Consider the following 22,043-nt stretch of genomic DNA (forward strand, 5'->3'; position numbering starts at 1 on the left):
TCGCTTGCACCCGACGTATCCGCGACATGTACGTTCTCGACGTCCGGCTCGATGGCGCCGCGGATTTAGGCGACTCAAGTAGCACGTGCGAAAATCACCAGTTCTCGCTCGTCACCGTGCTTTCTGTCAAGCGACGCTCGATTACGCGCCGAGCTAGCGCGTCATCCTACTGCGCCGTTTTTCTCTATCGCCATCGTAATTAGCGATACAATGGGCTAACGAGTGCGCGTCGCTCGGCGAATACGGTTTTTCTCTCTAAGCGAACCACGATGTTCCTCCTAATTGATCGGTCGTCATCCCCACGCTACGGAGGGGAGTTTTCCCCAAGGACACCCTAATATTCCTTTTGACACACCGCAAAGTTCGACGGCTGACTAGCGTAACTCGATCGGAAGCCAAATGTGTCCGCGAAGCAACGTTAAATTGTCCACGAGAATGAAGCGACGAAACTTTTTTATTTCTAATATCTTTTTAATTAACCTTCTTCAAACGAGACCAAACGCGATTTAATTTACGCGTACGTTTTCGCGTATATTAGATAGACGAATTACTTTGCTGAAACTTTTGTTCAACGAGGATTGAGAATAAAAAAGTTCCGTTGTTGCATTAACATCGTCGAAGCGAAACATTTCTTTTCGTCCAGTCAACTGTCTTTTCCCAAGTTCTGCGAGACGACGAGTTATGTACTGTGCGCGATAATTCACCGCCGAGGAGTCCCGATCGTCGATCGATCGCGCGGAAAACGCGAAATAAATGAAAAAGCGAACGTTCGTCGCAGGCGAGATCCAACTACTAAGCGAATTTCGAGGAAAAAGCCTGGGAGAACCGCAGAAGAGCGGCACCACGTAGCGCGGTCGAAATGCTTGTTTCTTGACACGCGAACCTTAGTGTCTTAGTCCACAATCTTCCGATCGCACTTTCGCCATTCTTCCATTCATGGCGCGAGCCTTCTTTTCTACCGTCCGCGTTTATCCGTGACCGGTAGAATCGCACGTGCACTTTTTTACAGCGCCGAACAAAGCGCTAACGAAGATGAACTTTCTTTCACGGTCGCCTTCTTCCTTCACGGCCGGTCTCTAACAAAAGTTCGGAACGTTCGCGGCACGGTAACTACCGCGAGTTCGAAATATCGCACAGGCGAGTGCGACGAGGTTCAAGACGTGTTCCCTGTGAGTTTCAGGGAGAAAGAGTCACCCCGAATCGGCGAATCGAAACGCTAACCAGCCAATTAAACAGCCAACCAGCAACGGTGCATCTTCGACTTTTAGCCCGACGATTTAGATCGATCGATCGTTGAGAGGATGTTGAGGCGAAGGATATCGCGGTCGAAAAAACGAAAAGTCGAACGGCGAGAAACAACGGATCTGGGACACGCGCGCGACCAAGCCTATCGACGTTTCGCAAGCTTCCACCGACCAGCGACCAGCGAGCATCTTTATCGAAATATCGCGATCCGATATCGCCGATCGAGATAAAGCCGCGCTTCCGTGTGCCGCGCGTTGTGCAAAGGATCTCTTCTTTCTTCTGCATGCTCGTTCCCACGAATATCGACCGACTTCTAACAACTTGTCGGATTTGTAATACGACCTCCTTCCTCTTTCATTCCGATCACGACCCGGAGTCGACCAAGTTCTCCGCCGATACGTCGTCGTCCATTGGGTCTGTCGAAAGTTGCGAAAAGCGAAACGATTTCTAAAAGTCGACCTTGCTACTTCTACTTTCCGATTACGGTTAAATAGCCACGGAGTTCACCGCTCCCGTTCACGCGAGCAATTTCCTTCGCGTAGAAATAAACCGTAGCAAAAGTTTCGATCTCGTTCAAGGCGATACGCGATGCGAGCGCGATCGTCGACGTGCGCCACTCTCCCTTTTGCCTGGTTCTTGCGGCCCCTTAACCCACCAATTACTTTAATTCCGCAATCGATACCGGCTATTATCGGCGAACGATTTAGAGCTCGACGAACGATGGCAATAATTTCGAGGCTGCAACGGCGAGACTAACGACGCGATCGAGTCGATCGACCACGATGTTTCCAAGCGTCGCGTCTCCAAGTATCAGCGCAATCACGTAGCCTCCAAAGTACCGCGGCGTCCTGAATTCTAATCGGGAAACCGAGTACGCAAACGCTACGAGTAGGTACAGGATTGAAAAAGTCGAATCCGAATCGCGACTCTCCGTACCGATATAGGAAACCAGGCTGAAAATCGGCTGAAAAATAGGGTCGTAGGAGGAATCGTGAGATTAGAATAGGATTCGGAAAGAAGACAGGAGCGGATGGTACACGTAACAGAGTTGGATCGACGTACATACAATCGAAGAGGAATCGCTGGAAGAAAAGCGAGAGACTGGTCTCGAACTCACCCGGCAGGATAAGCGACCAACTCGCTGGTCGCGTCGCAATCCAGGGCTGCATTGCTCGATACGGTTACTCCGAGTACGCGTTCTAGCTTGATCTGAAACAAATTAAATACCAGGTTACCTTTGCGTTAGAGATGTTGACGTTACCTTTCCCTGCCACTTTACCACATACTACAGGAATATTATTTCTCGTCGCTATAAATCTCCACGTCAAATTCGTAGGATATCTAAACTCGTAAGAGACGCGAACACCCTCGGAAATTTCCTATTGTCGCGTGGTAGACGGTGCGACGTGTTGTTGGTTAAATTAATAACGAGACGAGTCGATCTAATTAACTATACTTAGGAATATTTTAAAATGTAGAAAGTTAATCGCAAGCGTTGCTCGTTCGATGATATTCGTTAGAAGATTGCGCGATACTAATTGTTATGCCGATTCGCTAGACCGATTCGTTACACTTATTTGCTCGACTGACTGACTTCTGGAGAGCATGGTCGTCTATTTATACTTGTCGAGGAGAGGTACCGAAAGGTTTGAACTTGTCGCCGGTTGTAGGTTGCACGTAGCAGCGAAATTGCTTTGTCCAGAGTTCGTTCATTACATTATGTGCGTCGTACGGTGTTAATCCTCTGTGGCAAAACAACTATGTGAGGTATCTTCGTATCGAAACGTCCTAAGACGCATATGCCGCTACGGTCGATCGATCAAACCTATCTTAGAACATGGCAGCGTTATTCGGTCTCTTTATTATATAAATCTCATCGTCGGAGATGTCGGGGGTGTTCGACGCTAACTTTTATGAATTACTTGGCCAGCAGCTGTATAGTGCCCCTATACCGTTTAATTCCCACAATTGCGACGGGATTGTTAGGGGTTTGAATCTTGGAATCGTGCACGTTCATACAGGTCTCATAACTTGTCCGTCACTCGTGCATTTCATGTAATATGCCTATCCGGAACAACGCGAAATTGCACGACGTCGTACCGTTTATGCATAACGTAAGCACGACTACCGTAACTGCTTCAATAGGACGATGAATTTCGCTAACAGCGTCTATCACAAGGTTGATATGCTCGGTGAACCTATGGAATCTCTGAGATTCTCTCCCTTAATACGTCGACTGTCGCGTCACGCATATTCGGGTGACGGCAAAGTTTCTGAGCGGTGTTCGGGTGACGCTTATTTGACTACTTGCGAAGAATCGTCGTAGGTATTTGAAAAGATATTGCACAGGAAGTAACAGAACTATTGAATTACAAAAGTAATACGAAAATGGTTTGTTAAGAAAATTATTTAGAACGTAAAACTTTAAAGCATTCTAAACACAACTGAGGTTGGTCGGGACAATTTGGACAATAAGTTGTTGTCGCGGTCCTCGTGGCCCCAAGGGGATTTCATTGAAAACACGCGCAGTAGTCAACGTTTTAAGACACATTTTTCAATGATTTTTTATTCTATACCTCAGCTACTTCTTTCAAATTCTCACTTGCTATTTCTTTTCTATTTCTACCGTCTTGCGTTTTACCATCTTCCCCGCTAAATGGATTTTTCTTTCGCCCGTGAAAGTAATAACAAGCGATAAATAATTAAATTACCCGCCACATTCTTCGCCGACGATCGCGACAATTTTTTAAGCTTTCGTCACGAAACTACAAAATCGTAGATTCTCCTCACCTCCTGCTCGTCTCTCTAAAAGAATTAATTTTAATCTCGAAAGGCGCGTTACGTCACCGATGAATCGCTCGATGCGCGGCGATTAAACTCTCCGTGCGCTGCTGGTTAACGCGTAAGTACTTCGCAGCGAAGGATTAACGTCATACGTAACGAATTTACCACTTATTTACTTACGCGAGTGCTCGTTCGAATGCATCTGCGCGAATGACGTACGATGTATCTAATTAGAGACAGCGCAAACTGCTATTTGTGAATTACGAGCAGTTCGATCGCGTTCGTTCTCAATTGCGGTAATACCTCACGGTGATTTGCGATTTTTCCTGATTGGAGGAAGCTTCTGACTGGAGGAGAGATACAACCGTTGTTTGCACGCATCGCGTAATCGTGTCATTTTAACATCAACGATATCAAATTAATATATTACGGTCTTGAAATTGACAGGAAGAACGAATATCTTCAAGACATCGATATAAGATAAAGAAAAAGAAATTCAACTGTTTCTCGTTTTTAACACTTTACCGACCGATAGCCTATTGCTCGGTTTTTTGTCGCCGATGCTTACTGACCGATAGCCTATTAATCGGCTTTTTCCGCCGATGCTTACCGACCGAAAAACTATTAATCGGTTTTTGCTGCCAACGCTTAACGATCAATAGCCTATTAATCGGCTTTTTGTCACCGACGATCTTTCTCATTATTTGAGCAGTAATTTGTCATTTAGTACTAAGGTATCCTGCTCAGTTGCGTCAGTTGCGTTGCTTTGTAAGCTCCCACAGTTTTATGCCAATTTGAAAACCTTACCGTTCGCGATGAACGAAAAGAATGGTATTAGAGAGTCTAAATCGAAACAGGGCGCCAGAGAGAATCCGCGCCTGAGCTGCCGGTCGGACGTGCGTATGGTATTGTGTGCTATTGTATTGTACGCTACCGGTCGGTAAAGTGTTAGATACCGATATAAGATTAAAAAAAGAAAATTCAATTGTTTTTCATTTTTAATATTAAATAAAGTAAACTAACGTTACATGCGGATACCTTTCTGCACGCTGTATCGCGAAATATTCCACACGAAATAATTCAGAGCAAAATAAAAGAATTACTATCACAGTGAGCGAATTCGCTCGAGATAAAAAAAGTCACGATCACGGTCGTGAATAAGGTTACGTCGCTATCGCGATCGTGATTTTGCGATCATAAATCGCAGTCAGCGATTTTCCACGTCGTCTCGGTGTTTCTAATCGTTTCTCTATGATCCGCGGTCCAAGAATCGTCGTAAACGGCAGCTGCTATTTTCGACCGGCTGCATAATCGATAACCGAAGACTCTGTCATTGCCTCTGACCGACCTCGAGGCTCTCTCGTCGAGTCTTTCGAGCGGGTGATTATCGAGTTGCGCGAAGATTCTGCGACAAAGAGACAGACACCGTGTTATTTATGGAGGAAGCTATCCGGAAGACAGAGAATGGCAGGGGAAGAGAAAAGCCAGGGCAAGTGGATACGCCAGCGTGGAAAATTCGCTCGATACGCCACTGGGGCATTGATCTGGAATGGCTCGCGAAGGCGGAGTTTGTTAATACAGCGTACTTCCGTTTTTTTCACGGCTGTCGGCAAAAGTTCAGAGAAACTCGTCCGATCGATATCAGCAACCCGCTGTACCGCGGCGTAACGAGAATCTTACGTTCCACGTTCCCAGTCGGGAATCTCGTTCGAAGCCGAGATTCACCGCGTGTGGCCGGTTTCTCTAGACTCTACACTTCGGACTAGCGCCGTCCAAGTTGTCCCCCGGGAGACAAACGCCGCCTCCTCTATCGCCTTAACGAATGCGTGGCGCGTTTCATTCGTCAGGCCGCTCGTCTTTTTCCACTGCGAAAACGCCAGCCTGTCATGGTTGGCTTCTTAGCATCGTGCGATTTCGTCGACGACGAACGAACGCATTGCGCGAAACGAAAGGAGAAGCAGGCGCGCGAGGGGCCCCGGCCGTGCACACTAGAACTTTAGACCATGAAATTGTTTCGTCGTAAGACTCGTTTCGTGACTTTCGGTTGCCAGCGCGTGCCGACTCTGGCGAATCATCGGCGTTTAACCAACTACGTCGACAGACTCGACGGTTACAGGGAAAGATTCGCTATCGTCGAAGACGTATCTCCGACTCGAAAAGGGTCCGCTGTTCGAGCGAAAATTTTCATCGGTTAAATGCCATTTGCATCGCGCAACTATACTCGAAGCGACTAGGTCTCGGTCGAAGTGACCAGTTCAAAGATAGAAGAACGGGCTATTTCTGGTCGAACGTCTACAAGTCGTTTCGACTCGACTGACACCGTGTGTCTACACGGGCGAATTCGAACGATTTAAAATCGATGGGCGAAAAGTCGCTGAACGTAGTAAACGAGGTTTTAGAAAGCAACAGCGCGTCTCAGCCGCAACAACTTGGTAGATGGTTCGCGACTTTCCTTCGGACTCCGACGAAAAGCTACTCGCTCCTTCGCTCTCCAACGTTCATTCACCATCTGTCGATCGTTCGCAATTAAGTTCCATCGAGTCAAATTTTTCGCGAACCATCGTACCGTGTCGTCGTTAACTCGGGAATTCTGGCGACGAGTTCGACCTAACGAGTGTTCTAATCTCGTGAACCGTATCTGCGACTAACAGTCGATACTCGAACGATTCTCGATTTGTCGTTCGCGTTCTACGTAAAGTTGGGCGACTGGCGCGAATCAGAACTCGAGAAACCGACAAACGTCTTACCGCTCACCATTTAACGAATCATCGACGATCTATCGAAAAGAATAAAATTGCCAACGCAGAGATCGTCCGAGCCATCGGGATACGCGCCAAACGACAGGGCGATTCGTCGCGGTTGCGCGATCGTTGCGTAATCGCAAAGTCCTCGTCGAAGATGACTCGTAACGGTATAATTAAGGGTGGTTACGCGCAACAACTTCCGCGATTCGAGAACGCTCTGTCCGCGTTTTATGTTTCTTTCCAGGCAAAAACCTGCTCCCTTTTCCGTCGACTTTCACGATGAACGACTAGCGCGTCCAACGATCGTAAATCGAACGGCTGAACGAGCAAATCGACGTTCTAGAAGCGGCGATCGCGTTATAGCGGCTCGATGCGATCTTCGCACGGTATCCGGAGGTTCGTCGAAGAATTCCATCGAACGAAGTCGGCGGAGGTTACGCGACACCCAGGGACACTTACGCTCGTCTTACGCTCCGCTCCGCTCCGTGGACAATCGAGATCGGCGTAGGCAGAGAGGAGAACGCTACCGCGACATTGGTTCGTCACGCGAATGACTGGCTCGGTTCGCGTGGGCGTCCGAACGATATTATTCGCAAACGTTTAGTGGAAAAAGATCGCGGGCGCAACGATAAAGGATAACCTGCGCTACCTATAACCGTTTTCACCGTATTAACGCTAGAACTAACACGTTTATAAAATCGTAGAACTAGTAATATTGACTGGTGTGGTATTTTTATTTAGTGTTAGCATCTAGCGATCGATGCGGAATTTTCCTGATAACTGATATCATCACATCGATACGCGGTAAAAATTTGAAAAAACGTGTAGAAAGTTGTAGAAAACGAGGAAACTGGTTAATTGGGCTTCGATAAACAGATTGCAGAATCCTTTTACACTTTGACAAGTACCAGTCATTTTCACTGGTATTGGTATAAGTAGCCTTGATACGAAATTATTTTCAGTTTGAATACATAAAGAACAAAATAAATTCATTTTATTATTCTTTTAGTTATTGTTGCGAAAATCATTATTTTAAAATAAAATTGTAAAACCAGTCAATTTGGCTGGTGTGGTAGTCCTAGTGTTAAGTAGATCCATGATGTAAATGGGTTAATAACAACAACAGACGTAGAGAAAAGTTCTTTCCGACGGACTACGTAAAAATGAGAAACGTAAAAATTCTTACAGCTGGTAGTAATAACGACGAAGGAGAAGGCGACCGATTCGAGTTCGACCAAAGTTTCTCGTTCGGTATTCGTTCGTGTCCCGGCGAGTAGATTCGCTCGTGTCGGTGGTAAGTAGAGTGATCCGAGAATCTCGAGGAATTAATTCGCCTCGTTAAAGGAAACGAGTCTCGGAGGAGGGGAGCGCGACACGCGAAACGATTCGAGCTTCGGAGAAAGTATAAGTAATTTCTCGCGGGGTGAAACCTTGCATCTATGAGCGAGCAGCTGATCGATCGCCGCAATGACCAGAGAAAACCACGACGGGTAGAAAGGGAAGATCGGAGCATCGTTGTGTGCGATTAAACGGAGAACTGTGTCGCGCGTGGCGTACGAATATCTGGCCGCGTGTTCTCCGTAATTTAACAAACTCTCCAATCGTTACTGCGAGTCTAACGATTTTAACGGCCGCGTTCACGGATAGCTCGACTCGGACGATAGCATCTCTCTTAAACGTAGAGATTCTCTCGATGGATTTTTTTACGGCTAGAAAACTCGAGTTTGAATCGTCGATTTCAAGACCGATCGCCAACCTACAACGTACAACGTCTATTCGGTCCTCGTCCATCTACGACGAGTCCCAACTTTCTCTCGGTCGAACTCGTTCGATCGGTATCGGCCAAGTATCGGAGCTACTAAATTCTTCAACAATCCGCCACCAACTTACGAAGACGGAACAACGAAATCTCCGTTGGGTAGCTCGGAGAGAGACCTTGAACGAAAAGTCGGCGAGCAAGGCCGAGAGTCGGGTTATTGGGATAGAAATACGGCGGTTTTGTTGGAAAACGAACGCGCTAGTGTCGTCGACCTACGCTGGTCGATCGAGAGGTTCGCTGGCGACGTACACCCATTGCGTCCAGTACCAGTACGGGACCATGGAAATCGTAACGCGGCGGATGTGGGCACGAGAACGCGCGTGCCACGGGCTTCTGTCTATGTACATCTATGGTCGTTGGACGGAAGGTTTCGCAACGACCACCGTAGCCGTTGCCGTGGTCGTCGTTGTTTCGCGGAACACGCGCTGGAAAATGTACCGGTGTCGTAATTCGCAAGGTGCGCGAGAGACCGGCTGTGCATACGAATGCCACGAAACAGCCGCCAGGTACTAGCTATAAATTTCACCTGCGTCGTTTGTCATCGGCCGTCGCGAGACGGTTATCCGGTTTCCGGAGTCGCGAAGACTTTGCATCAGCGCGCGATGGATCGTCGACGGCCGATGGAAGCGATCGTTCGGGCAATTTGCTCGACAAAAGTCGTTTCAGAAGCGCGAACGCGTAACTTGTCGCGAAACCAGAACCAGTTTCCCCGCTGCGAACGAAAAACATGCAAAAACAGCGTCCGCCGGTGATTGATCGCTCGCTGACCGGATATCGAGGTCGACGATATCGCGACGGGTTCGATGCATGAGGCTCGTTATCTCGACCGGTCGATTAACGATCGAATAACGCGCGCTTCTGGTGGAACCGGTTGCGACGCTTTTAGCGATGATCCAGCCGGCGTCCTTGCGCGAGAGCTACCGACACGTTAACGTACATTAGCCGACTTTTTTTGCGCGTTTCCTCGTACGGTCGTCTTTCGTCGCGTGCCTCCTGTTCTCGGGGTCGCGTCTGCACGCTTGCAGCGCCTCGTAACGTTCAAACGAAAGGGAAACTCGCGCAGGAGATCCGCGTCGTTAATTTTTCCATAGTGGCGGATCGCGATTCGCCGAAAGACTCGATCCTCCGAACGAACGGACGAGCGCGTCCCGCAAAGTAAATAAGCGAGTTCGAGATTTCCTGTTTGGTTAAGCGCGCGGCTTTGTTCGTATGTAGGTTGCGTTAAAGTCCGTTGCAAAACGCGGTATTTGTGCACGCTCCACGCAAGGACGACGAATAAACGACTGGTTCGCGGACCGCGGCATGTGTATGCAAATGAGCGTCGTTGCTGCGTAAAGGTGTCGCCCACTTGACGCGACCGATATCGACGCGATCGCGTTCCAAGCTCGAGAACCGTACCGATTCCACTCGTTTCGCAAACTCGTCGTAAATTCGCGTCCTCCTTTTGTCCACGCCAAGTACCAACGAGATCATCGACCAAACATTTTCACCGCTAAGCGGACGACGACAGTCTTCGTTTAACTTTCGTTTCGCTTAATCTCGTTTCGTTCCATCCGCGAAAACGTCGAGCAGCGTGGAGACAGCGTTCGTTGGCCGTCGATGTCGAAACGATCGAGAAACCACGTTCATCGAAATTTCTTTTGAAGTTCGTCCAGGAAGGAGTCGCGGCCGGATGCCAGCTCGTTGATCCGGAAATCGTTTGGTTGGCAAGAAAATTGACTTTAGGCAATCGATAGCCGAAAATTCGCAGGAATCGTCGATTCGAATGGAAAAGTCGTAGAGGAAGTCTGGTCGTAGGGAATAACGAGACCGACCCAGATCCGTTTCCAATGAAAGACCTGCTGCATCGCGTAGCTCGCGTGACCGATTCCGACGTTATCGCGAGTCACCGTGCACGTTGGTACGCGTTACGCGACGTGTTCTAGCTTCTTCTTCGTCTTTCACTCTGTTGCTTCCGATGTGAAACGCATGTCGCCAGTGCCGCAGATCGATCCACTAAGCAGCATGGTCGGCCAAGGCGGTCGTTATCAACGCCAAATCACGTACTTTCGTCCGATCGCCGCCGCGATTAACACCCAATCACCGTAATTCTTTCTGCCGCGCTCCTCGGTCTTTCGTCTCGATTCTACGTGACGCAATCAATAGCCAAAAGAAGATAAACGTCTCTTACACGACTCAGCATGATTCTCGTTCCCACGGAACTTTCTTCGAATCGACGAAACGTCCTCAGTTCACGGGAGGTTCCATCGGCAGACGCGACCAGTCGCAGAAGCACCGACGGACCAACTGACTGAGAAGAAAAGAACAGACGTACGGACAAGACGTAATCTCCGAGACTAATGCGCTGAAAGCGGCTATAGTCGCTGCATCGCGATACACCGTACGGTGACGTAATCTACGACCGACGGAAGACAAGGTCTCCTTCGTATAATACGAAACATTACGCAACACGAGCCAGGGTTCGACGCGACTCAATGAAAAGAGCCGACAAATTCGCGCCTCGATCAACGATGCCGTGCACGCGTCGTGCACTCTCCTCTCCGAGTCGATGGTCGACGAGCCGCGACTCCGAGAAACGAACGCCCAAAGCTTCTCAACGGTTGCGATTTCGTTTGCGCAAAGTTCGTTAATGGTACACTTTACTTTGCAAACTGCTTCGAGTTGTTCCAGTACTCGAGATACGGAAACAGTTTTGCCATGGTATAATGCAAATTTCGGTCTCGACGATCGTAATTTCCATCTACGGTGCGCCGGAATAGTCGCTCGTAATGCAAATTACACCGGTCGGCTGGCCGACTTTGACGGAGATTGCAACGGGGCATTCGGAAAGAATTCTCCGCTAACGGAAATCCTATTTTCTGTTTTCTTCTGCCAGCGAGAACGCCGTCCAGGCACAAGACGTTTTAATAGAAAAACATATTTAACGATTCCACGATATTCTAGTCGAGTATTCGAGCAACGTTTTCCACGACGACGCGTGACTCGGCATGCGTAATTTTGCATGGAACACGGAGCATCGTGGAAGGGATAATGCCTGTGCATACGCAAAACACAACTCGCGACGATGAATCTTTCGAAGGACGTAGCTAATCGCAGCCAACGATAAATATTTAGCTGCGAGCGAAATCGCACCGCATCTTACTTCATCGAGCAAAAAGGAAAAGACAAAGGTAAAAGGTACGACTCAACGGATAGTTTGCGGAAAAACATACAAACTCCGTTGTTTCGATCAAAACCGAGGAAATTCGTGCAAAGTTAAACTTTGGCGAGAAATTCGTAAGTTTTCGAAGCGGGTGTCGCGAGGTGTGAAAAATACAGGGGGGGGGCTTGCAGCGTATTCTCGCGAAGGAATATACGACGAAGAACGGTTTCAAGAGTGTAGCTTTATTCGCGATAAATATTTATCGCTAAACTCGTTTGCAACGGCCGAGGTAGAGAAGGCTAATTAAACTGCTACGTGCGTAGCCAACTCCACGAGATAGCGCTTCAAATAATTCATCTCCTTGGCGCTTCGAAATTGCGCGATGCGTTGCACGACGTTCGAGTAGCATATTTTAGCGAATACAAAAGGAAGAAAACGATGCCGTCGAGCTTAACGCGATTGCTTCACGGGTCAATGACGCGTCCATTTCTTCTTTCGTAGCGTCTGCGAGGTCCGACCGGCAGTCGCTGTTCTTGTAGGAAAAACTGAGCAACGTTCGCACGCCCTTTGCCAACGGGAGCGTGCAAAACGGTACTCGTTGAAACGCGTGTTTGATCGATATCGAGAGGAATTTTTCTTCAGCCTACGTCAGGAATATCCCAGCCGAGAGATCTGCCGAACGCGTGCGATGAACGCGATATCTCTCGGATGAAAGAGGTAAAACTTGGAGAGGAATCGGGAAACGCGGGAAGATCGTCGACGGATAAAGCCAAGTTCACACCAAAGCATCTGGAAAACCGAGGGAACCGATCGCCGCCGGATATTCTACCTCGCCATCGCATCTAACGCATCGCGTTCTTCCCGCGAATGCGCCGTGCCTGTTAACCGCCTTTTTTCTGCGTTTTCATCGTGCCGTTTCCTCGCGATGGAACGAATCTCGGCCGTGAGCGATCGCTGCTAACAAGCGAAGAAACTCCAGGTCGCGGTTGGAATAAAATCGGCCAGAGAAATTTGTTTGGAACAAGATGGGCTTCCGTTCGTTGCCACGTGCTACAATCGATCGCGTACAAGATCATCAAGCAAGGTTTCTCTCCTTCTAAAAAATAGGACAAAAACGACGTGGTTGAAAGCGGACCGGATGGCGAAGGGTGCGACTCGCACGAGGGCTGGATGAAAGTCGCATGCACGTATACGTATTCGCGTTACCATAGCAGATCGATCTAACGGGCCATTAGGAGTTTCGTGCATGACCGTTTTTCCCCGCGTGCGGCGCGTCGAGTCGCGGCGTGTAAGCCACACCCTGGTACAGTTATACCGCATCGGCGAAGAATAAGAATAAGCTCGTACGCGAGTGAGAAGGCGCGTTTGCGGCAGACACGGCCGACAAACGCGTACAACGGTTGTTAAGCGAACGCCAGACACGGAAATTTACGCGTGCTTCGACGATAAACGCGGCTTATCGCGCCGTATCGATCGATTTATTCGACCGCTAACCGGACCGATCGAATGGAACTCGGGCACGTGCACCGGCGATTCTTCCCATCTTTCGATCTCGCTGATTACCGCGTTAATGTCCGCGATGTTTTCCGACGGCCGCGAGGCGATTAATCGCCCGTACAGGCCGCATCATCCTCTGGAACAGAGTCGAGGAGAACGAGTTGGATCGGTTATCAACCGGTTGACCGATAGAGCGCGTACGTTTCTGTTCGCGTAAGGAAAAGTCGTGTGCCATTTGAACTATAATTAGCATTCGAGAGTCGAAACTCCTTCGATGAACTTTCCACGACGTGTTCCTATACGTTTACGTATTATACATCGACGCAGTCGTGAGAACAGATCTAATCAGAACCCATCGACTTAGCTCGCTTCCGCCATGTATTCGATGTACCTATTTATTTGCCTATTTATCGACCGGTTTGCCGATCAACGCCATGGACCTCGTGATTTAAGCTGCGTGTTCACTCGAGAATAAAGCTATTCCTGACTCATTCTGCCGAGTATTTCTCGCAGGTGGGCGTTCATAGCGACTATCCGACTCAATCGATCAAACAAGACAGCCACTTTCGATGCGGTGTCCACTCGCGAGAAATACTCTCGAGGGTAGCTCGCGAAACTTCTACCATCGAGTGAACGCGTGTCTCTATTCTCCTTCGTTTCGCCATGGTTCGAAGCTTCCTTCCGACCTCGGGGAAAGCGAAACAACAAAATTCAGCGGTAGGAAAAGGGAACGTACATCTACTTTGCTATGAAACGTGCGCCTCTGCTGAGCATAATGGTCGCGTTGGTGCAGCAATGGCTTTAATTTACGCAAAGGAACCCTATACGATGCGATGGTCTCATTAACCGCGACAAAAAGTCGGCTGCCTCGCAAACACGTATTTTCTTTCGCACGAACGCTTCCCGAATTCGTTCACTCGGCCACGACGCCACTCGCGCGCTTCTTATTCGCTAAATAACTCCGTTAAAGACCCTCCAATGGATATCGTAGTTGTAATCTATAATCGTGCATTGTTTACAGCGAGGTCGAGCTAGCCATTTCGCGTTGGAAATGTGTGTCTGTAAGCCGGGTTAGAAGGCTAAACGCTAACGCTAATGGTTTAGCTGGAAGCGACGCATTTTACGAGGCGATGATAATTGAACGCGACACGCGCCCTATCGAAGGGGCTTCGAACGTTCTTCGCCAAAGTAGTACGAAGAAACTTGTTTCAGGTTCGCTTAATCGTATCGTATCGTATCATTTATTAACGAAACGTATTCGACCATAGGACATTTTTCCTTAGTAAGTTACGAAGTGGTTGCAGGAGTTTGCAGGCATTTTCTATAAATTTATAATAAAAATTAATTTTCCCCGGTAATTGTCTTACATTTTTTTCGTTCTTTGGGCGTTCAAATTCGCGTATTGCTCTGAGACTGTTTCCTCTTGGTCGCAGACCGTTTTTTTCGATGACGCGACCAAGATATTTCACTGAACTTTTTGCAAAATTATATTTGGTCAGTTTCGATCGAAAGCCTTCTTTCTTAATAGCTCTCGTCAGCGTCTCTACATGCCTGATATGTCGATCGAGTGTTTCAGAAAAAACTAAAATATCGTCGATGTAGTTTATGCAAAACTCTTTCAGTCCGTTCCTTCTAAGAATATTCGCAAGTATTCTCCGAAAGGTAGCAGGAGAAATTTTCAATACGAAAGGTTAACATTTCGCGTACAGACATACACGAATATCAAATAAACACGGCTTAAAGACGTACGAAAAAGACATACGCAATATCGAATCGTCATCCACGAGCCTATACAAGGCTTGCGTTTCAACGAAGCGGTATTCGCAGCAAAAAGGTCGAGGCGGTCAGCGTAGCGATTGGCACAATTAAAGATACGGTACGACGAGTCCAAACAACCGTACCTTAAACGTACATATATATATATATATATAAATATGTTTAACGTTGCTTCAACAGCGGAGGACATTAGCAACGCAGTACAGTTAACCCATTTGCATCCAAGCGCTGATTACTACGCGCGTTGCGACTGCTTCTTTTTATTTCCATTTTAATCTAAATAATTTTTTTCTAAATAAATAATTTTTACTTTTTTCTTCTGTTATAAAGAATGTAAGATTCATGAAGAATTCGCATGTCATTTACTGCACCTACGACCGACTGCGCGCGGTGATAGGAACCAGTCCTCTTAAGTAGGGCCACGATGCAAATGAGTTAACGTCAACCTACAATTTCAGATACATCGACGTAAAGGATATTATTTCTCCTCGTGTTCTTAGAAGGTACGTGGAAATTGAACGGACAGGACAGTTAATCACGGCTTAACACTTTACCGACCAATATCCTATTAATCAGCTTTTGTCGCCGACGATCTTTCTCATTATTTGAGCAGTAATTTGTTATTTAGTACTAAGCTTTGTAAGCTTTGTAAGCTCCCACAATTTTATATCAATTTGAAAAACAGAGCCGGCGCCAGGGAGAATCTGCGCCTGAGCTGCCGGAGCTGGTCGGACGCGCGTATGCCGTTGAACCGCTAGCGGTCGGTAAAGTGTTAGGATGAAACAACAAGAAAAAAAAAGAAGAAAACAGAGGAGAAAATAGAGTAACGTCGCGTATCTTCTTTCGACTTGCAAGCGGTGGCATATTAAGAGCGTAATTCGTCGGGCCGAGCGACGCTCGATTGGTCGGTAGCACTGGGCGAGCTAGGACAGAGATAAAGTTGGAAACGATGCTGGTGCGTGGCAACGGTACCGAAGATAAACTGCGAGTAGAAAGAAGGCAGGTGATTGCCGAGCCTGATGCAGCGTTCTCGCATGCCGGGGAAAAGGACTATCGCGGAAAGTGTGCCACGCGCTGCCTTTCCGTGCATTTTTGACGGGCTGGCTGCCTGCTCTCTACCGGTCGGGTGAAAATCTTGTCCAGAGTTAAACTCGCGATTCGCGCTCGAAAGTTGCAAGGAAATCGCGAAAAGAGATCCGACGTTGAACGATCGATCGACGAATCGACGCGAACATCGATGTGCAACGAACCGACGCGGCTTTGTACTTATTCCACGTCGATTTCGATTCGATTTCGATAAACAGGGCGCGGGAGAGACGCGTGAATGGCTCTTTTTTCGCAAGATGGAAGCGACGACCGCATCGGTGAATCGGTCGGCGCGATTTCGTATTTTTCACCGCGTACGAATGAATGCGAATCATCGAAGCCTGGCTGTTATTAACGCGCTATCGCGAGGCTTTTCAATGGGCGCGCTTTTAACGTTAGATCAAACGGCAATATCGCTTCGGCGTGCACAGAGAGCAACGTTCATCGTGGCAACGATTTTCTTCGCCAACTTTTACGGAGAAACTTTTGCATCGGTCCTCGAACGTAACGACTCGAAGGTTCGACGGTGGGTCGATTAAAATTAGGGAACAAAAGCGGTAAAATACGAGGTCTATCAATAATACCGCCGATGTTAATATCGCCAATACTTTCTCAACGAAAATGCGACGATATTGTACCGACGATACACGTTGATCCCTTTGAGCAGCTTGAAATATAATAATATATATATATATTAATAACCTGCGGGTATCCTTAAGGATACCGACTGGCCGCGTACAGTGAAATCAGCGTAGTTGCAAAGGCCCCTTTCTCCCATAGAAACTGAAGTACGTATTCATACATATGCATACGTACACACATTTATATTTTTCCAGTGCACATGTATCGTAACATTTTCTATTCAGAATTTACGCTTGTTATATTCACTCGTTAGATTCCTCGCTAGAAGACGATTCGATGCGAACTGTCTTTGTGAAATCATCGTTGTGCGCATCGAGCGGCGAAATTCAAACCGTTGACTAACTGTAGCTACGTAGCTCGTGGAGTTATCCTCCCTTCGTCCCTCTTATTCGCCGTGACAAAGAAAATTATACAACGAAAATTTGTGAAAAAAAAACATCCGCGTACAAACGAAGTCGCGGTGCTCGAGCGAGCGCTGTAACGCGATTGTTCGCGGTAACAATGTACCAGTTAACGCAGAAGGCAACGTACGCGCAGGTACACGGTTCGCCTTTACGCTTCGAAACCGGTCTTTCCTTATCAATCTCGCGGAATAATTAAACACCCGTGGCACAGTTCGTTTGCCAGATTATTGCGCGGTAGTAAACTGCAACGCCGTTAAACGAACTCATCCTTCTGCACAGTTGCGGACGTTTACTTTCATTTTACTTGCTTCGATATTTCGGGAGACTGGAAGTTGTCGCCGGTAATTGCCGCCGGATTCGGTAACTCGTCGATATCTCGAAAAAACAAGAACCGGCTTGCGGTAAAAGAATCCGAGATGCGACAAGTCGACTCACGGAAATAAGATTTAGCGACGATATTATGGTACTTTCGACACTCTCTTTAACAAACTCGTCGACCAAGTCAGTTTTGCATCCAACCGGTCGGAATATTCCGCCAAGATTACGACATCGAGGTAGAAGCAAAGGTAATTTATCGAAACGTAATACGAAAACGTACATCGGAGATCAACGACCGCGTAATAACTCCATTCACGTTGGACGAAATAAGGTAATAACGCGTGGCGCCAAGTACGTAAATACATACGAATTATGGAAGGAGAAAAATCGCGCGATCGATTAATTCGCTCGCTGAGCGTTAACCGCGGACTCGATTTCGCTAATCGACGATACGACTTTCCGTCCTGGACTATACGTTACGATCGCGAGCTGACACAGGCTAGACGACGTCCGCGAGGAAAAGCAAAGCGAATCGTTTCCCCCGAGAGCCGGTTAACGCGAGGAAAGCGCGTTCTTTCAGACGTATGAATGGACACGACGCCGGAACGATATCGGAAGTACACGCGTTTACGTAATCGCGCGATGTTTCGACGTGAAAATGCGGCTATTTCGATACGCGTTCGTGATATAACGAGATCGCAACACCGTGTTGCAACCGTATTATTTTTCAATATCACGGTCGTTAATATTTCAGCGAATCGATAACATCGCTGGTTCTTCTCGAGTTCGCGGAACACCGCGAACTGCTACAAGTTATATCTTCTTCTCTGCTTCTCAAAAATTTTCCTATCGTTCTATTCGTCCCGTTTTTATCCTTCCACGCGACGGTCTCCGACTAACGGCATCTACGAAATTACCACGGAAGTGCAATTACGGCGGAATCGTCGACATTCGAGTAAACTTCACTCGGTAAACGATCGGTGGAATTACGAGAAATGATCGTTATGCGTATACTTTGTCCTCGCGCGTCTGTCTAACAACGCGACAAGCTCCTCGGCGTCCGAGAAGGACGCAAGCACCGGGAAAGAACGAACGATCGCAGAACAACGAACAGACGTAGCAGAAGATCGGCAGGCGTTGGACGAAGATAATCGCGAGTGCGTGCATACGTACGTCGTAGGCTGGTATGCTCTCCTTGTCCCGTACCACGGGCGAGCTGTTCCTCGGAGCTATCAGAGCCATTTCTCCCGTGCAATTTTCTTCCACGGGTTCGTGCAGGGTGCGTTCGCGTGTCGTGTTTCTCGGTCACCGCGTGTCCCCGGTTTCTCGCATCTCTCGTCGTTTTCCCTCGACGAGCCTGACTTTCCCCGTCGAGTCGCGGGACCGCGATGGAACATCAAAATTATCCGTATCCTTGCTGGCGAAGTGGCACGCGAAGTCGTTTCTCTCGGTTCGCCGCGAATCGTCGCTACGACGCGACTTTGACCTTCGTTTCGGATCGAGAGGTTCGGGCAACGATCCTCCGGTGGCTTGCCAGCGCACGCATCTTAGATCTCATTCCATCTCATTCCATCTTCCTTCCATTCCATTTCCTACTCCCTCTATGTTCGTCTATACGTTTATCACCGTCTAGATCGCGTGCGTTTGCCAGACACGGCGAACGATCGTAGCTTGGAAGCGTCGGCGCGGTGCTTCGCACGCGTGTAAATTAACCGAGACGTGTCGACGCACTGGCGCGCTTCCGAGACTCGCAGCGTCGCCGTAAACAGCACGAACGTCGCTCAAAGCATCTTCGATGCTAGAGGTGTCTGGAGAGCCGTTTCCTTCCGCTCGCGCATCCGCACCTTCTTCGGTTCCAGCGACCTTTTCACTGGCCGACGAAATCGTTTCACGAATTCACGACACTGGCCTGTGCCAGACTTCCACGATCACTGGTCGCATCGAACAGACGAAAACACCGTCGTAACCGGCCGAATTTAAAATCGAACGCGACGTGGCGTTTCAGAGGACCGGGTCGGTTGCGCAACGAGTCGATTTATAATCGCTGTTAATTTCTCGCACCGGCGATCGCGTGACCGCTAACGAGCCGGTCGCAGAGAGAAAGGAAAACGAACGAGGCGACCGGAGATGGAAGGAAGAGCAGGAGGAAGAAGAGCGACGGAGGACGTCCGACTCCGAACTGAGGTGTTCTCCAGGCTACCGCTCCGACCGACGATCGTGTAACCCCACTCCCGAGACCGCGACTGTAACGTATATCTGCCACTTGCCAAGCCTTTACCCGACGATGTCCGTTCGATTTTCCCTCTCCTCTCTCCCTTCTTTTCTCTCTCGCCACATTTTTCTCCTATTTCGACGTACGTGGTCGTTTCCGATAGTCGACCGATACGAACAGCCGACGAGGATGCTTCCACGGAAAACGAGAATAGCAAAGCCAAAGATCGAGTTGCGTGTTTCGTGCGTCTCGAAATTCGCGCCCCGACCAGAATCCCCGACGAAGAGTTTCTCTACTCGATCGTGCATTCTTCTTTCTCGTCCTTGCTGCTTGGAATTCAAACGACGATGTTCCATCGCGACATGCGACGATTTTCAGTCAACCATTCCCGTGAGCGAGGAACCAGACCGAAGTATGCAAGTGCATGTTCGCTCTTATCGAAACGTTTCTCGCGTCTTTCAGGCTTTCGAGCCGGTCCACGCAATGAAATCGTGTTTCTGAAATCGTGTTCTCGATCGTGTTTACTCTAGGATCCTACGTGGGCACTTGGCTCGTCTGTCCTCGCTCGTTAAGGACGGAGAATACGAAATTTCCACCCACGTTAGTGAAACGATTTTCGGCCTCCCACAGTCGCTGCGAAGCGTAATTCTGCTCTTGCGCCTCCACCTTCGCGAGTGGCGTTTTGTAACGCGACGAAGCATCGAAAGGGAAAGTTCGATCGGTATTGAACCGGCGTTGACGAGTCGCGGATTAAAATCGCGGCGTGGAAACGTCGGGTGAAATTGACCGACGACGTAACTCGAATTTGGCCTGGTTATTGCCGTGCAATTGTAGGCTATCGATTAAAAGGAAGAAAGTAAAACTCCGAAAGCGAGATCGCGGCTTTAGATTGAAACGGTCTATGCAACCAGCGGATCGCGAACGAAAACCGGAACGCTGAATATGTATGCCCGAAAAATCTTCTCCGGACGAAAGCGAATCTGTAATTTCTGGATTTCTGGCGCCGAAAGTAGGCGGCTACGTGCGCCACGAGCTGGTCGCGTAGCGTTTACTTTCGACTTCACGGGACACAGCCACAGCGCGCGTTATCACTAGAACTACCAATAGTTAACGCGAAGCTATTTCTACCAAAACCAATGAAAATGACTGCTCTTTAAAAAATACCTAATAGAATATTTTTATATTTATCGATTTATTACTTTCTTATAGAAGCAATTCCATGTTACGTAGTACATTTTTAGTATTATTAATCCATCTGGGATCCCTAAACGAGGGTTGACACGTTTATAAAATTGTAGAACTAGTCATTTTAACTGGTATTTCTAGTGTTAACATCTAGCGATCGATGCGGAATTTTCCTGATGACTGATATCGTCATATCGAACGATACGCGGTAAAAATTTGGGAAACGTGTGGGAAGTTGTACAAGACGAGGAAACTGATTAATTCGAGTTCGATAGACAGATTGCAGGACCCTTTTATACTTGGATTGGACAAGTACCAATCATTTTCACTGGTATTGGTTTAAGTAGCCTTGATACAAAATTATTTTCAGTCGAAATACATAAAAAGAAAAGAAAATTCATTATATTATTCTTTTAGTTATTGTTGCGAAAGTCATTACATCATTGCGGAAAAAAATAGAACACGAAGTAGGAATTGTAAAATAAAATTGTAAAACCAGTCGATTCGTCTGGTGTGGTAGTTCTAGCGTTATCGTGCAAACGTATCCTATAGGTTCGATATACGTGGCACGTGTAGCCACGTTCCAGCATACTTGATAAATCTTCGAAACTCGATTTTCTCGAAAACGAAGCGTAGAGAGAATATCATTCCCGTATTCTGCTCTTATTTTTCCACAGGGAATCGCTTGGTGTATGCTTCTAGATATACGTTACTCGTCCATAGCTTGTACGCGTGAAACAGACGTCGTTTGTTAGTCGAGAACCATTTAAGTAAAGTTTAAGCAATGGAAAAGAGAAGTGGAAAACTTCTTTCGGAAGTGGAAGAGAAAGCCAAACGGGAACCACCGTTGCAATTTAACTTCCTAAGTACCTGTTATACGATCGACGGAATAAACACTACTTTAGGAAAGTTGCGCCAAGTAATTCGGACCAAACTCTATCGAGGTCGTAGGAAAATGTGGGAGTTGCCGGTATCGTTGATAAATTCGATCGGCGAACAATCGGACGCCGAGCAACGCAAATACGCATATGCATACACGTAATCGCAGAGAAACGACGTCGAGTTATTTAGCCCGATGATGTAATCGAGCTGCTCGTCGATTCGATGAACCGCCAAAACCGTGTACGTACACATTCGTCGAAATTTACATAGGAACTGGGTAGACCGGCAGAGAATCGACGGCCGATCG

At 47.8% G+C, this 22,043-nt stretch overlaps 1 protein-coding gene across 8 annotated transcripts in view; it reads right to left on the reverse strand.

Annotated features, from left to right (window-relative positions):
• The window catches only part of LOC132906638 (mitogen-activated protein kinase-binding protein 1), an 80,859-nt gene that overhangs the window by 25,599 nt on the left and 33,217 nt on the right, over positions 1 to 22,043 (reverse strand). For 6 of the 8 annotated variants that reach the window (XM_060959295.1, XM_060959454.1, XM_060959541.1 and 3 more), the window contains exon 3: positions 2,363 to 2,454. In XM_060959295.1, coding sequence (XP_060815278.1) covers positions 2,363 to 2,454 — 92 coding nt within the window. Of the gene's footprint in view, positions 1 to 2,362; positions 2,455 to 10,762; positions 10,948 to 18,630; positions 19,666 to 22,043 lie in introns of those variants that run through there. The other 2 variants (XM_060959115.1, XM_060959374.1) reach the window with 2 other exon arrangements.

The sequence above is a fragment of the Bombus pascuorum genome, chromosome 1 (genome assembly GCF_905332965.1).
Source record: "Bombus pascuorum chromosome 1, iyBomPasc1.1, whole genome shotgun sequence".
Classification (NCBI taxonomy): Eukaryota; Metazoa; Arthropoda; class Insecta; order Hymenoptera; family Apidae; genus Bombus; species Bombus pascuorum.